The sequence below is a fragment of the Hemiscyllium ocellatum genome, chromosome 13 (genome assembly GCF_020745735.1).
Source record: "Hemiscyllium ocellatum isolate sHemOce1 chromosome 13, sHemOce1.pat.X.cur, whole genome shotgun sequence".
In the NCBI taxonomy this organism is placed as follows: Eukaryota; Metazoa; Chordata; class Chondrichthyes; order Orectolobiformes; family Hemiscylliidae; genus Hemiscyllium; species Hemiscyllium ocellatum.
The window spans coordinates 75,244,445-75,267,691 of record NC_083413.1 but is presented as its reverse complement, the minus strand read 5'-3'; the positions used below and the strand labels follow the sequence as shown (position 1 = coordinate 75,267,691).

The 23,247-nt window shown below is 39.0% G+C and overlaps 1 protein-coding gene across 18 annotated transcripts in view; it reads left to right on the top strand.

Annotated features, from left to right (window-relative positions):
• Positions 1-23,247, top strand: part of kif1aa (kinesin family member 1Aa) — a 299,164-nt gene that overhangs the window by 198,915 nt on the left and 77,002 nt on the right. For 4 of the 18 annotated variants that reach the window (XM_060834306.1, XM_060834305.1, XM_060834308.1 and 1 more), the window contains one exon: positions 10,549-10,842. The exons of 13 other annotated variants lie outside the window; for them this stretch is intronic. In XM_060834306.1, coding sequence (XP_060690289.1) covers positions 10,549-10,842 — 294 coding nt within the window. The remainder of the gene's footprint in view (positions 1-10,548; positions 10,843-23,247) is intronic. One more of the 18 variants, XM_060834309.1, reaches the window with a different exon arrangement.

Below are 23,247 nucleotides of genomic sequence, written 5' to 3'. Positions count from 1 at the left end.
TTCTAACTTGATAAAATGCCTATATATAACATGCATAGATATTCCCTTATCCCCTACTCCAGTCACCTCTTCAGAAGTGTTATCAGGTATGATCTATCAGTTACAAAAATCTAAGCTAATTCTCCCTGATCGGTCCGCTGAAAATTCTCAATGTATTCACTCACACAACACTTCACAATAGATTTGAGTAATTTGCCAAAAACAGGTGTAAGGCTGACAGATCTAAGCTTATCCAGTTTCCTCCTTTCGCCTGGATTGATGTGTAATTTACCAATTTAAAAGAATGACTCTTGTTTCAAGTCAAATTGAAATGATGATAGTTAGGTCATCTACAATGTTTGCACCGGATCCCTTTAAAACCGGGAATGAAAACCATCTGGTTATGCTGATTTGTCACTCCTTATAGAGAGGTGGAAGCATTGTGGTGATGTCACAAGACTAGTAATCCAGAACCACAGGCTAATGTTCTGAGGACATTGAATTAAACCTTGCCATGGCAGATGGTGAAATTAGATATCAATAAAATTCAGGAGTTTAAAAACAATGTTAGTCTATGGAAACCATATAAGCACAGGCAATTGTTGTAAAATACTAATTTGTTCACTGCAATCCTTCAATCATCATTACCTGGTCTGGCCAATAGGTAATATTAGACCCTCAACAATGTGATTGACTCTTAACTGACTTGTGGGCAGTTAGGGATGTGCAATGAATGTTAGTTTAGCCAGAGAGGTCAGCAAGCTATTATTTTCTCTGATATTTAGCATTTGTTCCCCTGAGATTTCTTGCATGCTAACCCAGTGTCATACAGCATGAAAACAGACCCTTTGGTCCAAGCAATCCATGCTGACCATAATCTCAAATTAAGCTTGTCCCATCTGCCTGCCATTTGTCCATATCTCTCCAAACATTTCTTATTCATGTACTTATCTAAGTGTCTTTAAACAAATCCAGCCTCTTCTTATAACCCAAACCTTCCATTCCCTGCACCATCCTGGTAAATCTCTTCTGAACCTAAACATCTTCATCATGACGTGGAAGTGCCGGTGTTGGACTGGGGTGGACAAAGTTAAAAGTCACACAACACCAGGTTATAGTCCAACAGGTCTATTTGGAAGTACAAGCTTTCACAGCACTGCTCCTTCATCAGGTAACTAGTGGGGCAAGATCATAGGATACAGAATTTATAGTAAAAAATCAAAGTGTCATACAACTGATGCAATGTATTAACAAACCTAGATTGCTTTTAAGTCATTAATCACTTAGAATAGGTAGTAAGTTTTGATTTATTAATATGCAAATCTAGAACTTCTTTCAAGTCACATTCCCAAGACAACTTAAAGTTTTATAACCAACCTTGAGTCAGACTGGTTCGATTTCTAAAGTAGGAATTTATAAAATGTCACACGCACAATCTGTGTGTAGTCAGTTCATGTGACATTTTATAAATTCCTACTTTGGAAATAGAACCAGTCTGACTCAAGGTTGGAATACAAACAGACTCTAACCTCACATCTTTGATATATTGTCTGAGCTGAGATATCACCTTTTTGTTTATAAAAACTTAAGTTATCTTGGGAATGTGACTTGAAAGAAGTTCTGGGGTTTGCATATTAATGAATTGAAACCTACAACCCATTCTAAGTGATTAAAGACTTAACAGCAATCTAAGTTTTTCAATACATTGCATCAGTTGTATGACACTTTGATCTTTTACTATAAATTCAGTGTCATAGAGTCATAGAGTCATAGAGATATACAGTATGGAAACAGACCCTTCGGTCCAACCCGTCCATGCCGACCAGATATCCCAACCCAATCTAGTCCCACCTGCCAGCACCCGGCCCATATCCCTCCAAACCCTTCCGTTTCATATACCCATCCAAATGCCTCTTAAATGTTGCAATTGTACCAGCTTCTACCACATCTGTCCTATGATCCTGACCCACTAGCTACCTGATGAAGGAGCAGTACTCCAAAAGCTTGTACTTCCAAATAGATCTATTGGACTATAGCCTGGTATTGTGCGATTTCTAACTTTAAACATCCTCCTCTACTGTAAGTACTGACGCAAAGTAGTTATTCAGCACATCTGTCGTTTCCTTATTTTTATTAATCCCATCACTGCTATGTATCATGCTCCTGAAACCTTATTTTTCTTAATACAATTGTTATAATTTATCTTGTTGATTTTGACATTTGGTGCAAGTTATCTTTCCTGTTTACTTTTTGTAGCTTTTACTATTTTGTCACAATTTGCTGTTTTTGATCCCTTTTACTGGGATCATTGCTAAATTTTTGCACTTCTAAAGCTTTTGTTTTAAGTTTGATGATGTTTCTTATACTTTTAACCATCTATGGCTTTTTCTTTAACAAGCTGAGCTCATGACTCTGAGGGGTATGAACTATCTTATATTTGTTCTTTATTTTTAAAAAATATCTTCCATTTTACCCATTGTTAGACTTTCTGTGGACAGTGTCCACCTCAGTGAATTAATGTCAGCCTTACCCAAAACTAGATTCAGGGTTTACTGTGTCATGTTCCTTTCTTTTAATAACCACATTCAATTCCATCATACAGAATTACTAAAAACGGTATCATTGTTCTCTGGCTAAATCTAATATGGGCTTCCCATGATTGATTCAAGGGCATTACCCCAGAAACCTGTTCTGAACATATTTAAGAGAGTCACTACCTTTCTAACACATGTTAGTCTGCTTGTTCCAATCTAAATGGATGTTAATGTCTCCTGTCTGCTTTTGTTATGTGTTTGGTAAATCTCTGCACTTATGAAATCTATATCATCACAACTTGGCCTGCATGCTTCTTCTGCGACAGTCTTGACTTATTTCCTAAGTCTTAATTCTGCGTATAAAATCTTCACTCCCTCTTATTCCATCTTCCCTCGTTATTGAAGTGATTTTAACCATAATCACTCAGTCTAGCCCATCCTCAGTGAGCATTTTCCAAACCTTCCCCTTCTGATTTGGTTTATTTACTTAACTGTCCTGACTATCTTACAGCTATGTCTCAGTAATGGTTACCATAGTGCAATTTAATGTCACCCAACGACGCAGGACTGGAGGATGGGATCAAATTGGAGGGAGATGAGGTGTGACTTGCTGAAATATTGCCATTTTTGTTTTTATTGCTGGCAGTCTACTAACTTCACACTTGGTCACTATCCTGAGTATGTATCCAATAATGTAAATTTGCCAATACCTTTTCCTGCCCATCCCACAATTTTCACTTTCCTTCATTCAGTAAACCCTCTGGAATATATGCTACTTGAGTAATCATTCTGGACAATTGGCCTTTGGATGTAATAACTTGTGCATTGTGTTACAAGTGATTCCATTGCTACTATTTATCTTTTGATCTACTAAATTCTGTTCCTTCATCACAATGCACATAATCACTTGATGCACAAGATGCCTTGTTGGTTTTTGTCAGCTGGTCAGATTCTGAAGTTAGAGTTGTAAAGTCATAGAGATGTTCAGCACGGAAACAGAACCATCAGTCCGACTCATCCTTGGCAACCAATCATCCCAAATTGATCTAGTCCCATTTGCCAGCACTTGGCCCATATCCCTCTAAACCCTTCCTATTCATATACCTATCCAGATGCCTTTTAAACATTATAATTGTACTAGCCTCCACCACTTCCTCTGGCAGCTCACTTCATAACATATTACCCTCTGCATGAAAATGTTGGCCCTTAGGTCTCTTTTATATCTTTCCCCTCTCACTCCAAACCTATGCCCTCTAGTTCCAGACTCCCCCACCCCAGGGAAAAAAACCTTGTCTATTTATCCTATCCATGCCCCTCATGATTTTATAAACCTCTATACGGTCACCCCTCACCCTCTGATGCTCCAGGGAAAACAGCTCCAGGCTATGCAGCCTCTCCCTATACCTCAAATCCTCCAACCCTGGCAACATCATTGTAAATCATTCCTGAACCCTTTCAAGTTTAACAACATTTTTCCTATAGGAGGGAGACCAGAGTTGCACTCAATATTCCAAAAGTGGTCTAACCAATGTCCTGTACAGTTGCAACATGACCTTCCAACTCCTGTACTCAGTGTCCTGAACAATGAAGGAAAGCATACTAAGCGCCTTTTTCACTATCTTATTTACCTGAAACTTCACTTTCAAGGAACTATGAACCTGGACTCCAAAGTCTCTTTGTTCAACAACACCCCCGGATATTTTGGGGTATATGAGGTCAAGTTTTGTAACTAATTGTGACAGATTGTAAGAAATGACCTAGAACAATTTAATTGTCATGGCTCATGACTACAGTCTTACCCTCATTACTGTTAAGCCTGAGTTTGGAAGGGTGAACTGATTCCTTTGCTTGTTCCACTCCTCTGTTGGTTTTAACAGAAGCTGAATTTTAAAAGGGAGGTGATATTGTCTGTATATTTTTAATGCCTGTATATAACTCAGTATTAGAAACAAATCAGCCAGGTTCCTTCACTAGCAAGTAAACGATTGGTTTATTGCAAGCAAAACATAATCAAGTAAAGATGTAAAAATTAACAAAAAGTTTAAATTTATAAATCTACATTATCATCCTTCTTGATAATAACTAAGCCTCTAAATCTGAAAAAAAAAGAAACTATACAGAGTATTACTTTGAGAGTACTTTGGTCAAGTAATAGTTGAATTCCAGAAAAATAATTATTGTCCAAATGTTGATCTGTGGCCAAAGTAACTTTGCCCTCAAGCTATAGGGACTGGAGGGCCATCCTGTATCAGTTATACCAGGTTAAATTCACTTTTCAGGAGGCTTTGGTCTAGATTTTGCATTCTGCTTTTCTGATCCTTCTACTTACGATGGTGAAGTTTTCAAGTGGGTTTACAATAATCGAATACAATAATCAAATTTCCTGAGAGCTTTCAGGGAAAGGAAAGAGGGTAAAATTGATACTCTTATGCCACGTTATCTCAGCCCACCTACATTCAAACCAATATCTTTTTTTTAACCTGCAAACTTGATAATATGACATTTCTGAAAAAATTGCAGACTTTTTCCTTTTCCATTCAGTTTGTTCCTTGTAAATATTGTAAACATTGTTGTTGCTTTAATCAGTGCCTTTTACTTGGCAAAGTGTTCTTTCTAAAAAATCCAAGACATAGGTATATGGCCAGTCAGTAACACATTCTCAGGACAAAATCCATGACCTTACCAGGGTATTATATTGCCTATGACCGTTTTTATGATACATAAAATGTCCTGAATTAAATTTTGTTGGAGATGGCTTGACACAATGACTCCAAGTTCTCTGAATTCTCTCTCTATCTTGATGAAAGACCCTTGCATTCAAAAGTGTATGAATGTTGATGTAACTGTAGTGCCTTTTCGAGTATGGAGACTGTTGCACAGCATATAAAGCAATTTGGATTTTTCCCACTGACTACCTGATGAGGATAATGCATTCCAACCATTTAAAGTGAATTATTTGCATGAACTACTTGTAGCGTAGTCAGTGCTTTTTTTAAAGTGTTCATACTTCTCATTCATCTCTTTCATATACTCTCCATAAACCATATCTGAATCTTTCAGCATGACTTTGACAAATAAATTGAGCTATTGTCCATGTGACTTTAAGATAAAGTTTTTTTTTCTCTTCTGTGAATCTTAGTATCTGAAATCATTAGTACTTGTCTAACATTCTGATGAGAAACAAATGTGGCCCATTTTCTGAGTTGACTATGTTAGAAGCATTCCATGTGGGGACAGAGCCAGAGGTGTGGGGAACTCGAATAATTTTAGGGCCTGAACACTCCCTTCTATGTCCTTTACCCGCCCCCACACCCCTGGCCCTGTTATCACATGGGCTGCTTTTTCATCCACTCATGGTCGCTGGTACCAGCCTTTCTTTTTGGCTCACCATCATCTATTCCTTTGTTTGTCTAACTATCGTTCTTTTTCTGATGAGAAATGTCAGTTTCTTTTTGAGACGACACACTAATCTCTGTACCAGGTTGACTGTAGATCAACTGACATTTTAAATGCCTTAATGTTCTCTGTCACATTTTATTTATGCCTTTTTCAGAGAAGTTTACTGACCTGTGTAGAAACCCCCCTTAACATGGCACCAATACTGAAAAACACTTATCCGATCCAGTTTACATGGGGGTCAACATTTCTTAGTGATCTCAATGTGTTATCATCACTAAGATTAAACCAAGTAGTTCATTTGTATTTCTTAACCCATATTTATCTTCACTACTTAATGAATCAGATGACATTTGAGCTAATTTATTCAATTACTATTAAAATGCAAGAGCTATCTCGTGTGGTACAGTTTAAGGGAGTCCAAACTAACACATGCATTACAAGACTAAAAAAAATTGACAATTCATTTTGTTTGGGTTCATTATTATCTCCATCCTCCTCTTCATAATTCTCTTCATGTGCCATCTCTCCTCACTGAATAATAATGCTTCAAACCATAAATGATGCACTTATTAACAGTTCCTTTGGGCATCCCGGGATTATAGAACATGGAACTGTAGAGCACAGGAACGGGCACTTTGATTCACAATGTCATGCCAAACAAGACGCCAACTTAACCTAACCCTTCTGCCCGCCCTTGGTATATTCATGTGCTTATCAAAAAGTCCTTTAAACACCACTAATGTATCTGCCTCCATCATCAACCCTAGCAGCATGTTCCAGAGTCCTACAACACTCAGCGTAAAAGCTTGCCCATCACATCTCCTTTGAACTTTTCCCTTCTCACTTTAAATGCATGCCCCCTAGTATTGAATTCATTTATTGATTATCGCTGTTAAAATTCTGTCCCTTGCTTTAATAACTAAATGTGTTCAGGGTGCTTTCATCCCCACTTTAATCATCTTCAATCTTTCCAATGTATTTACAATTGCAATGCAGTATTGAGATCATTATGAAATCTGGTGATCAATGAATCCTCTGTTTTTTGTGTCACATGGAAGTTCCAATTGTTTCACAAAGGGTGAAGAAAATGACTAGTTTCCTCAATGTTTTTCAAAGAGCAAAGATTCAATCCAATAGTGTGTACGTCTCCAAGAACCAAACATCAGTTCGAACAGTGGCTTGTCCATCCTGGAGATCTTAGCTCAAGCCAACCATTGAAATGCTCAACACAAAAAATTAAGAAATGCAGATGCTAGAAATCTGAAACAAAAAGAGAAATTACTAGAGAAACTCAGTAGGTCTGGCAACATCTGTCGAGAGAAAGCAAAGTTAACATTTTAGGTAACCAGTGACCTTTCTTCGGAACTGATTGTGGCTTGGAATATATATATATATGGAAGACAAAGAATAGAGAGAGGTAAAGGCGTAAATAAGGAGCCCAGGGATGGGGGGTGGGGGGGGGGGAGAGAGAGAGAGAGAGAGAGAGAGAGAGAGAGAGAGAGAGAGAGAGAGAGAGAGAGAGAGAGAACAGCAGTTAGGCAGGCAAAGGGATGAATAATAGTGAGCTGCGGAAAAATAAAAGCTGCTAATGGGGACCATTATATGGTGAAAATGAGTTGACTATGATGGCAGCATTCCATGTGATGACAGAGCCTGGGGCATGAGGAACTTGAATTGTATAATGTTAGGATCTGAACACTCCCTTCTATGTCCTTTCTCCCCTCCCCCCCCACATACCCCTGGCCTTGTTATCACATGGGCTGCTTTTATCACAGCCTGCCCATTTCCACCCACTCATGGTCGCTGATACCAGCCTTTCTTTTTGGCTCACCATCATCTATTCCTTTGTTTGTCTAACTATCGTCCTTTCTCCCTTTGGGCTCCACCTCCACCTATTGTTTACTCCTTCGCCCCTCCCCAACTCCTGTCTTTGGCACATATATCATCTTATGCAATCAGTTCTGAAGAAGGGTCACTGGACCCAAAATGTTGACTCTGCTTTCTCTCCACAGATGCTGCCATGACCCGCTGAGTTTCTATGACAGTTTAAATGCTCATAATGATCCAAGATAGACAAAATGCATTTTGTTAATCCTTAATATAATCTGTTAATGTCCATGAAACATTCTTCCATTAAATAACCATCTGTTCAAACATCCAATCAAGCATCGTATGCTTTTGACAAGTTGTCTTTTTCCCTAAATTTCATCAAATAATTCATTACGATCTAATTTCATCATTGCCCAACCAATGAACATCCAGCTCACAAAATGCTTTGCCTGTGATTTTCTTTCTTGTCAAAATCAACAGCATCGAGTCATACTTTATTTCTTCTTTGGCTGAGATGGAAGCCCATTGTACCCATATTTTCACCTTGTTTTTCCAGCAGGCCCATATTTGAGACTCTGAAAATATTGAAGGTTAACCATACCCCAACAATTAATACTTGCGTGTTGATATTTTCCACAATGGCTTCTAGGTTTGAAGTTTTCGGTCAGACTTGTTTTTAGTTTACTGCCATCATTTTTGCAAAACCATGCGTTGCTACAATGTTCTACTCAGAAAGCCAGTTCGTGAAGGATAGAACTGAAGCCAATCTACACATACTTTTCTAAGCATTTATTTACAAAGTTATATAACAAGCAACCAGAAGGCATGGATGCAACCTGTGTGTCATAATCCATCTTAAAAACACAAGAAATATTTATGTTCAAATACAGCTGACCTCCTAAACTGGCAGTTTCAGTCTGCATCTCTCTGTAGAGGCACAAGTGAATACCCAGTTAATGTCTACCAACTACATAGAACTAAACACGATTAATAAAAACCATATTGTAGAGCCTGTATTAATCAGTCCCATGCTCCACATCATTTCCCATGCTGGACACTTGACTAGTCACCTGCTGTACATAGTTTCCGATCATATATATTTTCCACCTGATCTGGGAAGGATACCATTGTGTGAACTGTGATATTTTGATAAATGGGTCAATTGTCTACAACACGTGGGATTAAGGCCTTCCTTATTCAGGTAAAGAGGCATTCCCTTCTAATAAAAGAGAGTGGTTGTAAATGTTGTTAGTGAGGATTGAGTGTACAGATGATTGTCATGTTGTGATATCCCTGATAAAAGACGGGTACTGTTTTGAAGATTTCTTGCAATGTGCTGTTACATTTTCTGTACAACTCACTCGAAAATGCTGAATTTTGAAAGTTTTCTTGTGAACTTGCGTTCTGGGCATCCACTTCACCAGTTGATCCACGTGCCTGCTGGCTCTGATTTGTGTTGACAAATACAGGCAGCCTGAGCTGAAAGAGTGCATACCTCAAATTGTCAACCAGGCAGCGTTCACTTTAGTTCAGATCAGTGAGAGCTGAAAGTGCTTGCTGACTTGTGGTGGTACTTTAGTCTTCTCAACATCTTCATACACCTCCCACTTTAAAGATTGATGCCAAATGAACTTCCACTCTTGATTTTCTAATGTCTTCCTATGTTTTAAAAATGATATTGAGGGAGATGGGAATTGTTCTGTGGGTTGGGGTCTTCAATGCCCAATTTTCCAATTCCTTCATCTAGTCTTCAACTGGCTTCTCTTAATTCCTCTAACTGGTTATACCAGGGGGAAAAAAAATCACTATTCACGGTAAAAAAAAGTTTGTTAAATGGTGGGACTATCAAACCACACCACAGATGCTCGATTGTTCACCTTGGCCTCACCTCTGTCAGTTGCTGTTAAAAAGAACGCGGGGGGAGACAAGCTGAATATTTTTTAGGAGTCACTGGAATACACTGCTTGATGAATGATAGAAGCAAATTATCTCCTAAGTTTTAAAAGCAAAATTGGATATACACTTGACAAGGGGATAAAAATAACTTGTGCTTTGGGAAAGATGACAGGAGACAGATTAATTGGTTCACTCTTTCAAAGACCATGTTCAAGCACAATTGACCAAATTGCCTCTGTGTGATTCCATATTGCTCATTGCAAGTGCTAACAGCAGCAGCAAGCCCCTGTGACTGTCAGTGATGTGGATGCCAAGTGCAAGCATTGCTGTATGAAATACTCTGATAGGGCAATTAACCTGATTGGCGTGCTCCAAAATCAAGTCTGAGGCCCGTGAGGTCAGCAAGAGATGGGTCAGAAGTGGTCAGGAGACAATGACAAATATCCAGGTGAATCCAGTAATTATTTTGTTATGTGCCAATGACGATATCCATGGTGGAAAGCTAGTGCTACTATGAAGCAGAGTTTTGTATCTCACTATTGGCAGTTCAGCACTGGTATCACTGTACACCATTATGTGGTCACCTAGTTTTAATTCTTACAGATGTGTAATATTTTAATGCATCTTTCCAGTTATCCATGTTAACGGAAACCCACGTCAGCTTTTTCCCACTAGGTGATGCAATTGGATGGGTCCGTTCTTGTTTGGACCTTGACCTTTTATAAGAATTCCTTATATGTGCAGATACTTAATAGCAGACAACTTCTGCCCATAACTTACTGACTTCAGATTGTAGTGTGGACAACTTCTACAGGCCCTTTATTTCAAACTTCAATCAGAGGCTTTCCTACAGCTTGGTGGAATGATGAGGTTTTTTTTTTAACATGTCTTTGTCTTGTACTAACCCTAGTTCCCCTGTCTCTGGCTGTACTAGTTCTCCCATTTTCAACACTTGCATGACTGAGCGCATGGCTGATCTCACCCCCTCCCCCACCTTCTCGAACCCTGACTCTGACATCACTGAGCTCGCAGATGAGCACCATGATGGGAAGGAGGAGGAGGAGGAGGAGGAGGAGGAGCTGGACGATGAAACCTTTCTGGATGATCCCTTTTCTGACCTGGGGGGAGACGAAGGGTACCAGATCCACCATGATGGCCAGGACCCGTTTTACGACCGCTCACCCTGGTTCAGTTTAGTGGGAAGGTTGGTGAGGTCTCTAGAGCATGATGGGAAGGGACTAGCTCTTTCACGCCGAGAATGGTGCCTTCAGTGGCAAACAGTCATGATGCATCTTAAGGGATAGCACCCATTAAACATTGCCAACTGGAATTGCCAAATGTCTCAAGCTCAAGACTTAGCTCCAGGGCTTCTGGCTCACACTGAGGGAGGCTTCATTCATGAAATGACCTGGAACTTGCTGGACCAAAAAGCTATAGAAATTAAATGGCCTTTCTCCAAAATATATTCCAAACAGCCAATTGATATACATTACAGATATTGTGTCTGTGAAATGTTAAAATCAAGCAGATAGAGTGGAATCCTACAGTATGCATCAGAATGATGAAAAGAAAGCACTGATTTTATCTAGAACATTAGGCCATTAGTCATATCAATAGTAATTATAACAGACCTGCAATGTATGGCAGAGCTAAATGTCCACATTCTCCCACTGATTCTGTACAAGAACAGTATGAGCTGCTAACTTTCAGAAGGTACATATTTGACACTGTCTGTATTTGTCTGTGGGCCTCCCAAGGAGAGACTCCCATGAATAGATTTCCCTCAGCAAAGTGAAAGTTGTGAGCACCACCATTCTACACTTCCAACAAATGGTGCTTGGCTACTGTACTGTACAGCAAAGGCAGACTGAGCTGACCAGTAAAGAAACGTATCCCATTACAAAATAAGTAGCTTCCACTCTCTGCCTATTCTAAAACAAAGTTAAAAATCACAAAACACCAATCATAGTCCAACAGGTTTATTTGGAAGCACAAGTTTTCCTGTAGCTGTGAAGCAGGATCATAAGACCATATTCTAAAACAGAATAGCATGTGAGAAATGAGTTGTGTGGCAACTCACCTCACAACGCCAGTCATTCTGGTTAGCAAACTTGTCACTCATTAATAGCTAGTTTCAGAAAAAATCTCAATTAACTGTGCTTGGAATCGTAAGGTGTAGCCTACGAAATCTGACTAAACTGGATACTGGTGAACAAAGTTAATTTATTCTACCACCAGGAAAACCATTAGTAAAACAAAAAAATCTCCGTGGCCTCGCTTTCTTGCTCACATGATGACTACACATGTATGGATTCCATTGTATCGTTTAAAGAGAGATCACTTTCTCAGTGGGTTCCAGACGGTGAATGACAGGGCACTGCAGTGAGACCTGCATTAATGCAGAATTTTCTTCTCTCTTGCTAAACTGGCTTAGGAATCATGCTCCATTTCTTCAAAAACAGCTCTTGCGCCTACCTATCAGTAAAATGTTTGATGATTTGCACTCAATAAAAAAACCATCACCTTCTGAAAAGCAAAGACTCTTTACAGTTGTTACCTCCTCTGTCAATGTTTAATATGAGAGTTCTGGGATATTGAGCAACACAAAATGACAATTTATAGGTGCCCTGTGTTTTTTTTTAGTTTAATAACTGGTTCATCAGGGAACAAATAAATGTTTTAATTTGGACAACACGGATTTTGAATAGTAAAGGAAATAACTAAAAGCACAGTTGTAAACAATGATCATGCAGCTTTTAAAACCAGCAAGCAAATGAAGGAGCAGAATCAGTTTCAGACTTGTAGAGCAAAGGGCTAAAGTGACAAAGGAGTGGGTTTGGGTGGGAAACAGGATGAAGACAAACATACTGGGATAACTTGGAGTGAGGTCACGAAAGGATAAGAAGTTTGGATTCAGCAGTTTGGATGCAACTTCGTACAGGGTCAAACTGTGGGCATTAGAGTTTTAAGGAAGTTTAAGCTTGTCTGGGATTTAGATTGGGAATCTAACAAAGAAGGTCTTGGTGAGATAAATTGACAGCTGTAGGAGTAAGATGAAGTTGGGCAGAGGGCAAAAGGAAGCAATCTTGGATATGGATAAGACAGAGGTTGTGAAGTTCAGATCAGAGTTCAGTTTGATGCCAAGATGCAAACTGACTGAACTGAAACAAGTGTCAGGGAAGTAAGTGAAGTCAACATGATAAGCATGGATGAGGAGAATCCAAGATCCCATTAAAGATGCTGGTCTTGGTTCAGTAGTGGCCTCTATTACCTCTGAGTCAGTAGGTGGTGCAGTCAGATGACACTGCATTGCAGTATTCAGAAAATGTTTTCTATTCAACTCTGATCCTTCTCTAGATCGTTGATCTGCTCTACTTAGCACTCAGTCATTCATGCTCTCTGATGTGTTAGTCAGTCTCAGGTTACTTTTTATGATTCTCCTGAGAAGGATTCTGATGGTTTAATCATTTTCAAGTCCCCACTGAATAGTTTGATCACAGGAAATAAGTGTGATCATCATCAGGATTGTATCATATCTTTTTCTTAAAAAAAATCGATTTGTTTCTGAATGCATTTAAAGAACTTACTTAGTATGTTATTTTTAGGAGGTTTGAACTTACAGGTGTGCACAACAAAACTGAGGATTAGTTCGGGTGTCACTGCAGTTGTCTTGTCAGTTTGAACAATTCATGCCATATTGACATTTTTTTATAGTTTAAACTCAGATTTTTTTTCCGCAGCTTGGAATCCTAATGTTCTCCTGATGAAAGAGCTTGTCCCTTTGCCAGCTCATCTCAATAGGGCATGCCAGGCATTCTGAGTAGGGCATGCCAGGGCATCTCAACAAGGCATGCCAGGGCATCCAGTTTCCAAAAATGTTACAATTTTATCTGAATTGGCCACCCTAGCACAGCGGCTTTGAAAAATTAATTAAATAATATTCTTGAACCATGCACGCCATTTTGAAATCTGCTGTGCACCCGTTTTGAAACTTGCTGCGCCGCGTGCTAGCTATATTCTGTTAGTTTTGTAGGCGCTACATTAGAAGCTGGCTCTACCGTTTTTTAAAGTTTAGCCAATGTTTCCTTTCAACTGACGTTCTTCATTTCTTTGTTTCTTGTGTTGAAAGCTTTGTGTTCTGAGCATGCCACCTTTGCGCCTCACCAATCTTGTTACCAGCTCCGTTCCATTGGGCACCGTATATTCAGTCTGCTTCAAGTCTCTTGTCTTGTGTCCAGGATACCTCTTTCTGATGGTCATTTGAGTCAGATAGGTGTCATCATTCCTGTTCCTCTAGATTCAATGCAAACGTGTGTTGTAATGTATAACAATGGTACTGCTACTGTCCCTGGGGAAAGATTAAAGCCTTTCATTCCGATGTTATTTCTCATCATTTAAAATGTATTTAGTGAAACAGATTTCTGTGGCAGCAAAACCAATGTTCTAATTTGATTCCATTTCACTCTATTTGGAGACGCACCTTGTACTGATGCAATGTGTAAAGTCAATCACATCATCATGTTGCATAGAAACATTGAAAATCAGAGCAACAGCCCTTTGACCCTGCTCCACTGTTTAATATGATCATCCAATTCAGAACCCTGTTTCTGCTTTCTCCCCCTAGCCTTTGATTTTTTTTGCCTCAAGAACTATATCTAATTCATTTTTGAAGACATTTAGTCTCAACCACTTTCCTTTGTGGCAGAGAATTCCACAGGCTCACCTCTCTCTGAATGGGATGGCAATTCACAATCAGTCCCCAAAGAACTGAATGATTGAAAGTTCAAACAGCACGTCAAAGGTGCCCAACCAAGGCTTGGTTGATAAACAAATTTCTTCAGTGCAAACTATTAGCCAACACTGGCAGTAACGCTCAGGATAGCACTGTTCATGGAGGTTGGAGTGGATCTTGATGGTCTGCTGACCTGTTTGAAATCCCACAGACAAATGGTGGATGGGGAGCCTTGCCAATCTGGGCTGTGCCCTGCATTGTGTCTGTATTCAGAAACACTGGGAATAAGTATTTGGGAATGATGAGCAATTGAATAAAGACTTGCATTTACACCATTGAGGCCACATTTGAAATTGGGGAAGTTTAAGCTACCTTCATAATGCTGATATAAATCATACAATCCCTTGTGAATTCATTGACTAGCATTTGGAACAGAGTTACATGGCACTATGTTTCCCATTTGGTCCTACACTGCAGCTCACCTGGACCAGAACTGGAATAAAGTTAAAATGCCATACAAAAATACACTTGGATTTAGAGATAATATTTGGAGAGATGTAATACTCTTCACTTCTTTTGCCATTATTACCACCTAACCAAACACAAACTAACCATTATGACAACAGCTTAGGTACTGCGAGAGTTTGGGAACTTCACCAAATGAGAAAGAGAGAAAACTTTTCCCATGTCTCTTCATCAAAGTTAAAGAAATATAAATATCGTAACAAATCATCGATTGGAAATTGTACGAAACCATGCAATACATCGTGATAGTGAGTCTAATATTGTTAGCATTTAGTAGCAGTAAGTACCTGACCATTTCATAGAAGCATGAAGACCATTGCTGGTTGCAATAGGGCATGGTTTTCCAAACTGAACTGTGCTGTAAAATATAAGATACTTCAAAAGGATGTGAAGGTTCCATGATGATAGAATTCTGAGACATTCCACCATCAATAATTTTTGCTTGTTTTCCACCCTGGCAGAAGGTATCAAAGTCTCCACTCTTCCCCATTCCTGGGTAAATTCTTCATCAGGTTTTGAGCAGGGACTTTCATGGAGCTGGCCATCATTGATTTAAGATAAAGAAACCTGTAAACATAAGCTGTAACTTCAAAAGTATTCACAGACATTGGAAAATTGAGATGTGCAAAAGGTTTGGATCTGATTGCCCCTTTACTTACTGGGTTTGTTTACAATTTCCAATTAATTTCCTAACTGCAGGCCATTTTTCCTGTCTTTATTGAGGTATTAATAAATAATGCTTGTTCCTTCACCTGAAAATGGTTGTGGTACAGTGATGATGTCCCTATCTCTGAACTAGTAAAACTGGGTTCAGTTCCTACCTGTTCAAAGCTTTCTCATAACACCTCTGACCAGATTGATTAGAAAACATTTAAAAATGCAGTGTGAACTGACTGAAAAGCAGTTAACTACTTGAGCATCAATATTTGCTGAATGTCTCACCCTTAACCTTGGAAGTTTATTACCAATTTGAAAAATCTGGGAAAGGGTAAAGCTCAAGATATTTGGATCAAATGTTAAGGCAAGACAAACACAGTCTCCTATTTCATTGTAAATGCCTAATTCTAATTGCGTCTCAAATCCTGGACTTGCATTGATGTTCCTGGAGAAATTCTAATAATGCTGAATTGTTTCAGTTTTATAAATATGCTAGAAAATTTCTTCATCTGTTGAATTCTGGGAATGAAAAGAACACAAGAAAACCTGGAATGATGGCAGTGCTGTGGTCGGTTGGCTGAAAATCCTGGCTTTTAAAAGAAGAAAGCTCTAAATTTATATGTCTCAGTTAGAGAGGGCAAATTATTCCCAGGTCCCCAGGGATTTCAACACGTATAAGATTGCCATCGCTCTCGCCTTCATTTCGCTCACTGAGATGGTGAAAATTTTAATGTGACAGGATGAGAGTTGAATGTGTGGCATTGAATTGATTAGAACTGTTGACTTTGCAAGTGCGATCTTCCTTTGATAACGGAAGATTAACAATTTAGTAAATAGAAACTGGTTACTAATCCCATTAGAATATTGATTCCTCTTGAAGCAGACTGAATCCACAGGATCCAGTATGGTTGCTTGTACTTAATGCTACTGAATATCTTTTTTTTTATATATTGCAGATGTTTTATGTCGACAAAGTTTGCTCGATGCGGCAGTGATCCCCCTCCCCCTCCATGCTGATTGTGACTTGTTGATGAATCTATCCTTTAGTCGTACATGTGTGGTTGTCTACGGTTGCTGTCGCCTGGCTGGCTTTGGCTGGCTTTTGATGCTGATCTGTTTTGCTGCTCTTCGTCCTGGCACTGTGGCGTGCTCTCTTTGTTGGATGAAGATTAATAGGTGGTTCTACTTTGGTCACTCAGGGACTTTAGCCTCTCTTCCCCATTCCCGATATCTGTATGCATCCTCAACCACAAAACCTTTTTTATTTCAGTAGCCAAATGGCTGACTCAGCAAATTCAATAGCCTTTGTGTCAATTCTAGAAGGTGAGCATCAAGTAATACATCTTCCCAGTCACTCCACAAGAACCTACAAACTGCATAATTTTCAGTATTAAAGTCCACTTTCACTAATTTCTCTGCTTAACCAGCAGCCTAGACAAATACTTCAAACATCAAATGACATTGGCAGTCTGATCAACTCTACTTCCAAGAGCCTAACAGTGGTTAAATTATTTGACAATGCTCAGGGCTGTGCATTCCGAAAGTTATCGAGGCCACGGGATAATGGACTGGATTTCCTGAGGGATTGTTGACTTGTATTGTTTAGACATTCCTTTTGTTCCTCAGTATCCATGTTTGGAACAATTTAACTTGTTATCTGGTAGTAGAGGTGGGAGCCAAAATTTTCTATTTCAGCATGTTTCTAGAGACACACCACTGCCAGAGTTGGAATCAAGCAATTCTAAAATAATGCACTTCTAAATTCCTGGTTGTGATAATCACCTTAAAGTGGCCACTTGTGAGGTAAATAATTAGCCCCAAGTCCCAATGTTTGTTTTCTGTCAACTGCTTGTGAAGGGCACCCAAGATAATGAATTCAACTCTTGGAATGGTGTTGGTCGAATGAATTGGTTGGAGATGGTTGTTGTTTGGACTTCTACAGGTCAACAGGGAGTGGCTCAACAAAGGTCTCACATATTCATAATTTTCAGTAGAAGTTCCAGTGCCTGTTGAACTTCCATGCAGAATGTCAGCTGTTTCCCACAGTAGATGAGCTTGGGAGGCCATTTTGGAAGAGTTGAGGAAGAGTTCTGGATTTCTCCAGGTCTGTTCCCAGTTATTCTTTCTATCTTTCCATTATTCAAAGTACTTAACATACCTCCACCACCTCCACCCTCGCCCCCCGCCCCACATACTTTGCAATTGTATTTGTTTTTAATTCATTTTGTAGAATCTGGATCTAGATAGACTCAGCTTGTAAAATGCTTGACAAGTGAGCCAATGTCCATAAAAGCAAAATATTGCAGATGCTGGAAATCTAACATGAAACCCAAAAGTGCTGGAGAATCTCAGCAGACCTGGCAGCATCTGCAAGGAGAGAGAAAGAGAGTTCATGTTTCAAGTCTAGGATAATTCTTTGTCAGAATATGATCAAAGCTATATCCTTCTTTAGACTTGGGACTGCACTCTCCTCCATAGTGCCAACCTGAAAATGAGTTGGATGGCTGAAAAGAAATTACGGAAAATGCCTGGGGTGACACTGACTGACGTCACCCACCAGTCTCTGAGTTAAATGGTTGCCCATTTTCCACCCACTGCAGGTACATGTCAGCAAAGGATGGGTTCCTTTGGAATCCACCTGCTTACTATTGTGTTATGGCAAGAATAAGTGAAAGATGCTGATAGTGACCGTATCACTTTGCAATTTTACCTCATTTAAAAAATATAAACACATTTTCTTCAATCAGTATTCACTACTGATTTACACTGTTTCTAGGTCACAGTGAAAATCCCACCCTCCATCTGTGATGGAGAAGCTGGTTTCTCATAAGCTGTAATTTGGAAAATTGAAGGAAAAGTCAAGGTAATAATGCAGTGTGAATGATAACTGGAGTGTGGCAGGTTGGGGCAGAGCAAACACAATACTGCATCAAAAGATGAGATCAGAAATGGTTAAAAGACAAAATTAAAGGTACTTTATCCGGTTACTTGCAGCATTTGTAATATAATGGATGAATTGAGAGCACAAATAGAAATAAATGAATATGGTATACGCTTTACAGAGACATGGTTGTACAATGACTATATTTGGACAAGAATATTCAAGGGTAGTTGGCATTTCAGACGGGCAGGAAGAAAGCAAATGGAGAAGGAGCAGTTCCCTTTATCAAGGATTAGATCAGAACACTAGTGAGAAATTATCTTGGTTTGGAGGATCAAAATATAGAATCAGCTTCCTCCAAATTAGCAAGTCCTACATCTTTGCTAATGCAGCAAGATGATATCATATCTTCTGCAGTAGCCTTTTCTGTGGCACATTGTTAAATGTCCTTTAGAAAACTAAATATGAATATTCTTTTGCTCTGGATCAGTTACATCCTCAAAGAAATATAATACATCTGTCAAATGTGATTTACTTTTCACAAATCCATGTTGACTGCCTGATCAAAAATAGTAATGGAAAGTATTTACGACAAAGAATTGTTCATAGATTCCCCCCTGAATATCACTATATCTTAGGACAGCGTATGAATAGTGGGGATTGTAAGAAAGATACTGTAATAATCGTGGGAGATTTTACCATTAAGTTAGATTGCATGGATCATATTGACAATTGGTGATTGAGTTCATTATCTGTATACAGAACAGTTTCTCAGACCAATATATCAGGTTCTATTATGTCTAGAAATGCATAATGAGACAGGATTAATAAGGTACCTCATAGCAAAGCACTTCTTGGTGAAAGTGATCATAGTATGACAGAATTTTGCAGTCAGTTTAGAGATAAGAAATTTGGGTCTGAACCTCACGTCAAACCTAAGTTTAAAAAGATTACAGAAAGAAGAATGTGGCTAAAATAAAAATGAGAAAATGGGTTAGAAGGTAAAACGGTAGAGAAGCATTGACAGACATTTAAGAAGATATTTCATAACTCTTAACAAAACTTCTCCATTGAAGAAGAAAGACTCAATAGGAAGAGTGCACTGCCCTGACTAATTGAGGATGTTAAGGATGGTATCAAATTGGAAGAGACAACATACAGTGCTGCAAAGGATAGCTGCAACATTTTAAAAATCATCTAAGTTTGACTTGAAAGGCAGAAATTGAGTATCAAAAAACTAACAAACAATATAAAAACAGACTGTAAAAGCTTCTATAGAAAGATAAAAAGGAAAAGAGAAGTGTCAATGAGCCATTGTCTCTTTGGGGAGTGAGGCTGGGAATTAATAATGTGAAAAAAAGGAAAAGGCAGAGACTTTGAAGAAATACATTGTACCTATCCTCAATGTGGAAGATACCAAATAATCACATACATAATAGAAAAGTTGTGGAGGTAAGTAAAACAGTCATGATCACTCGAGAAAAATGTACTAGGAAGGTTAATGAAACTAAAGTCTGCTAAGTCTCCTGAACCTAATGGTCTGTATCATAGGCTTGAAATGTGTTGCTGGTTAAAGCACAGCAGGTTAGGCAGCATCCAAGGAACAGGAAATACAATGTTTCAGGCCAGAGCCCTTCATCAGGAATGAGGCCTCATTCCTGATGAAGGGCTCTGGCCTGAAACGTCGAATTTCCTGTTCCTTGGATGCTGCCTAACCTGCTGTGCTTTAACCAGCAACACATTTTCAGCTCATTACTGTATCATAGGCTCGTAAAGTGACTTTCTTATTTCCAATATTCTTATTGGGATATGGGCAATGCTGGCAGGCCAACATTTATTGCCCATTCCTAGTTGCCCTTGAGGTAGTGAGCTGCCTCCTTGAACCACTACAGACCACATGCTGTAGGTGGACCCATCATGTCCTTATGGACTGGCTGCAAGGATATTGGATGAATTTGTTGCAATTTTCTAAAATTCAGTAGATTCTGAAAACAATCCCTACAAATTGGAGAGCTGGAAATATAACACTACAATTCAAGAAGGAGATGGAAAGCAGAACATTAAAGGCCATTTGGTTTAAAGTTTGTCGCTGGAAAAATGCTAAAATTAAGGAAGTAGCAACTAGGTACTTGGAAAATCATAATGCAATCAGGCAGTCAACATGGATTTGTGAAAATAAAATCACATTTGACAGATTTGGAGATACCAGTGTTGGACTGGGGTGTATAAAGTTGAAATCACACAATACCAGGCAGGTTTAATTGGAAGCACACTAGCTTTCAGAGTGACGCTCCTTCATCAGGTGGTAGTGACATTTGACAGATGTATTATAGTTCTTTGAGGATGTAACAAGTGAGTTGGATACAGAGGAAAGGTAGATTTGTATTTAGTCTTCCAAAAGACATTTAACAATGTGCTACAGAAAAGGCTACTACTGAAGATATGAGATCATGATGCTACATTAGCAAAGATGTAGGACTTACTAATTTGCAGGAAACTGAGAGGATAAATGTGTCATTTTCCAGATAAACAATCTGTAACAAATAGAGTACCAAAGGGATCACCCCTACGGCCTCAATTATTTACAATCTATATTAATGACTTGGATGAAGAGACCGACCATTTAGTAGGCAATTTTGTTGATGATACAACAGTAAATGGGAAATTAAATTGCAAGGAAGATGCAAAGAGTCTGTAAGGGGCTTATAGGTAGGTACAATGAGTGGTCAAAAGTTTGGCATCTGGGTATTATGCGAGAAATGTGAGGTTGTCCACTTTGGTAGGAAGAATATAACAGCAGAATATTATTTATGAGACTGAAGAATGTAATGGTCCAGAGTTATCTTGCTGTATGTGACCATGAATCACAGAACATTAGTACACAGGTACTCAACGTAATTGAGAAGCCAATAGAATGTTGACCTTTGTTACAAGGTAGGGAAGTACTGTATGGGAAATTAGTGAATCTATAAATACTGTATGTAGTTTTGTCTCCCTATCGAAGAAAGGATATGTATTTGAGGTAGTTCAGAGAGAGTTCATTCGGCTCATTCCTAGGATTAGGGATTATCTTTCCAGGGAAGTTCGAACATGTTCGGCTACACTTACTGGAGTTTAGAAGAAAAAGAGTGATTTTACTTTAATATATAATGTTAAGGGGCCTTAGTAGGGTAGATAGTGGGAGGTTGTTTCTCTCATTGGGGAATCTAGAACTGGGAGTAGTTTCAAAATAAGGGTTCTCCAATTTAAGATTAATGCATGGAAAAATTTAATCTCTCAGAGGGTTGTTGATCTTTAGAAATTTCTTGCCCAGGGAGAAATGGAGGCTGGGTCATTGAATTTACTCCAGGAAGAGTTAGAATGCATTTGGATTGACAAGGGACACAATGGTTACGGTTTGGGGCAGACACGAAGGTGGATTAGGGTTGTCATCAGATAAACGTTGATCTTATTGAATAATGGATTAGACTCAACAGGCCAAATGGCCGACTCTTGCTGTTATTTCTTATGATCTTATGACCCATGATCTAGGATCTGGTAAAGGTGTAAGATGGAATTGAAGGCCATCCTAGTGGAATTCACTTCTAAGAGTGGATTACCATTCCCAGGATTGATTTATTTCCACCTCTCCTTTGATAAGTTGGCAACCAGGACAAACCCACTCAGCTGCTGATTTTGACTGTTGATCCCACTGTTTGAATGAGAATCAAGCATCCTTTGTTATGTGTCAGCCAGAGTTCAGTTCTTTCAAGCATTCCAGCTTCACAAAGGACCTGAATTCCAAGCGACCACTGCAGTGCTAAGTGAGTTCTGTACTGTCCACCTTTCTAATGAAATACTAAGTCAACTCTGCCTACCTTTAACTGGACATAAACGATCCAAGGCACTGTTTTGAACAGGATATCTATTTTGACCTCAACCAAATTCGCCACAAAAGTAAATGCAGTATCTCATTGCTGTTTGTGGAATATTCTATATCACAACAGTCAATTCACTTCAAACATAATTCACTGTAAGGCACTTTAAGACAAACTGAGTCATACAATGCAAAGTTTTTACTTTTTTTGGCTAGATGCATAAAGTGCTGAGTTGCAATCTATAGTTAGCTTTCCTATGTCTGTGGTTATCACATCCTGTGTACTAGTTTCCTTGTTGAGATGTGGCACTGACCCTTTTGAAGTCCTTATGAATATTCATTAGTCACCCACAAGTTATTGTGCTTGCAAAAAACCTTCCAACCCATATCAACTTCACTAAAATGGTGCATATCAGGCAAAAGAGTAAAGAGAAGTTGAGAGAGGATTTTGAAGCTATTCAAAAATTGAGACAAATGTTTCAAATTAATTTAAGTGCCCCCCCCTCACCGCCCCCCCCCCAGCACTGAATACGCAAGTTCCAAAACTAATATTGTTGCTGTTACAAGAGCAGGTTTGATAGACCTCGTTCTATTAGTAATCAGTAATCAAGTTGGATGATACACCCTCAACTGGTCTCCATTGATGCATCATCTTGACTGGGAGGATGTAGCTCAGCAGAGGGTGAATTGATGAAAAATGCTGTATGAAGAAAGAGCGAGGTTCCAGTGATTCTTTGTTGGCCTGTTATTAACCTTTCCAGCAACAATACTAGGATTCTTATCACAAGATATGATCCTTTTTATCTGAAACACTATGCCAATTATTATCGTTGACTATCTGATGTGGGAATCTTAAATGGATCCAGTCACAGTATAGCCTCACCAATCAGTACTTTGTGTTGTGAGACTCCAGAGAACTGAAGCAGCCACAGCACATTGTCCTGACTCACATTCACAT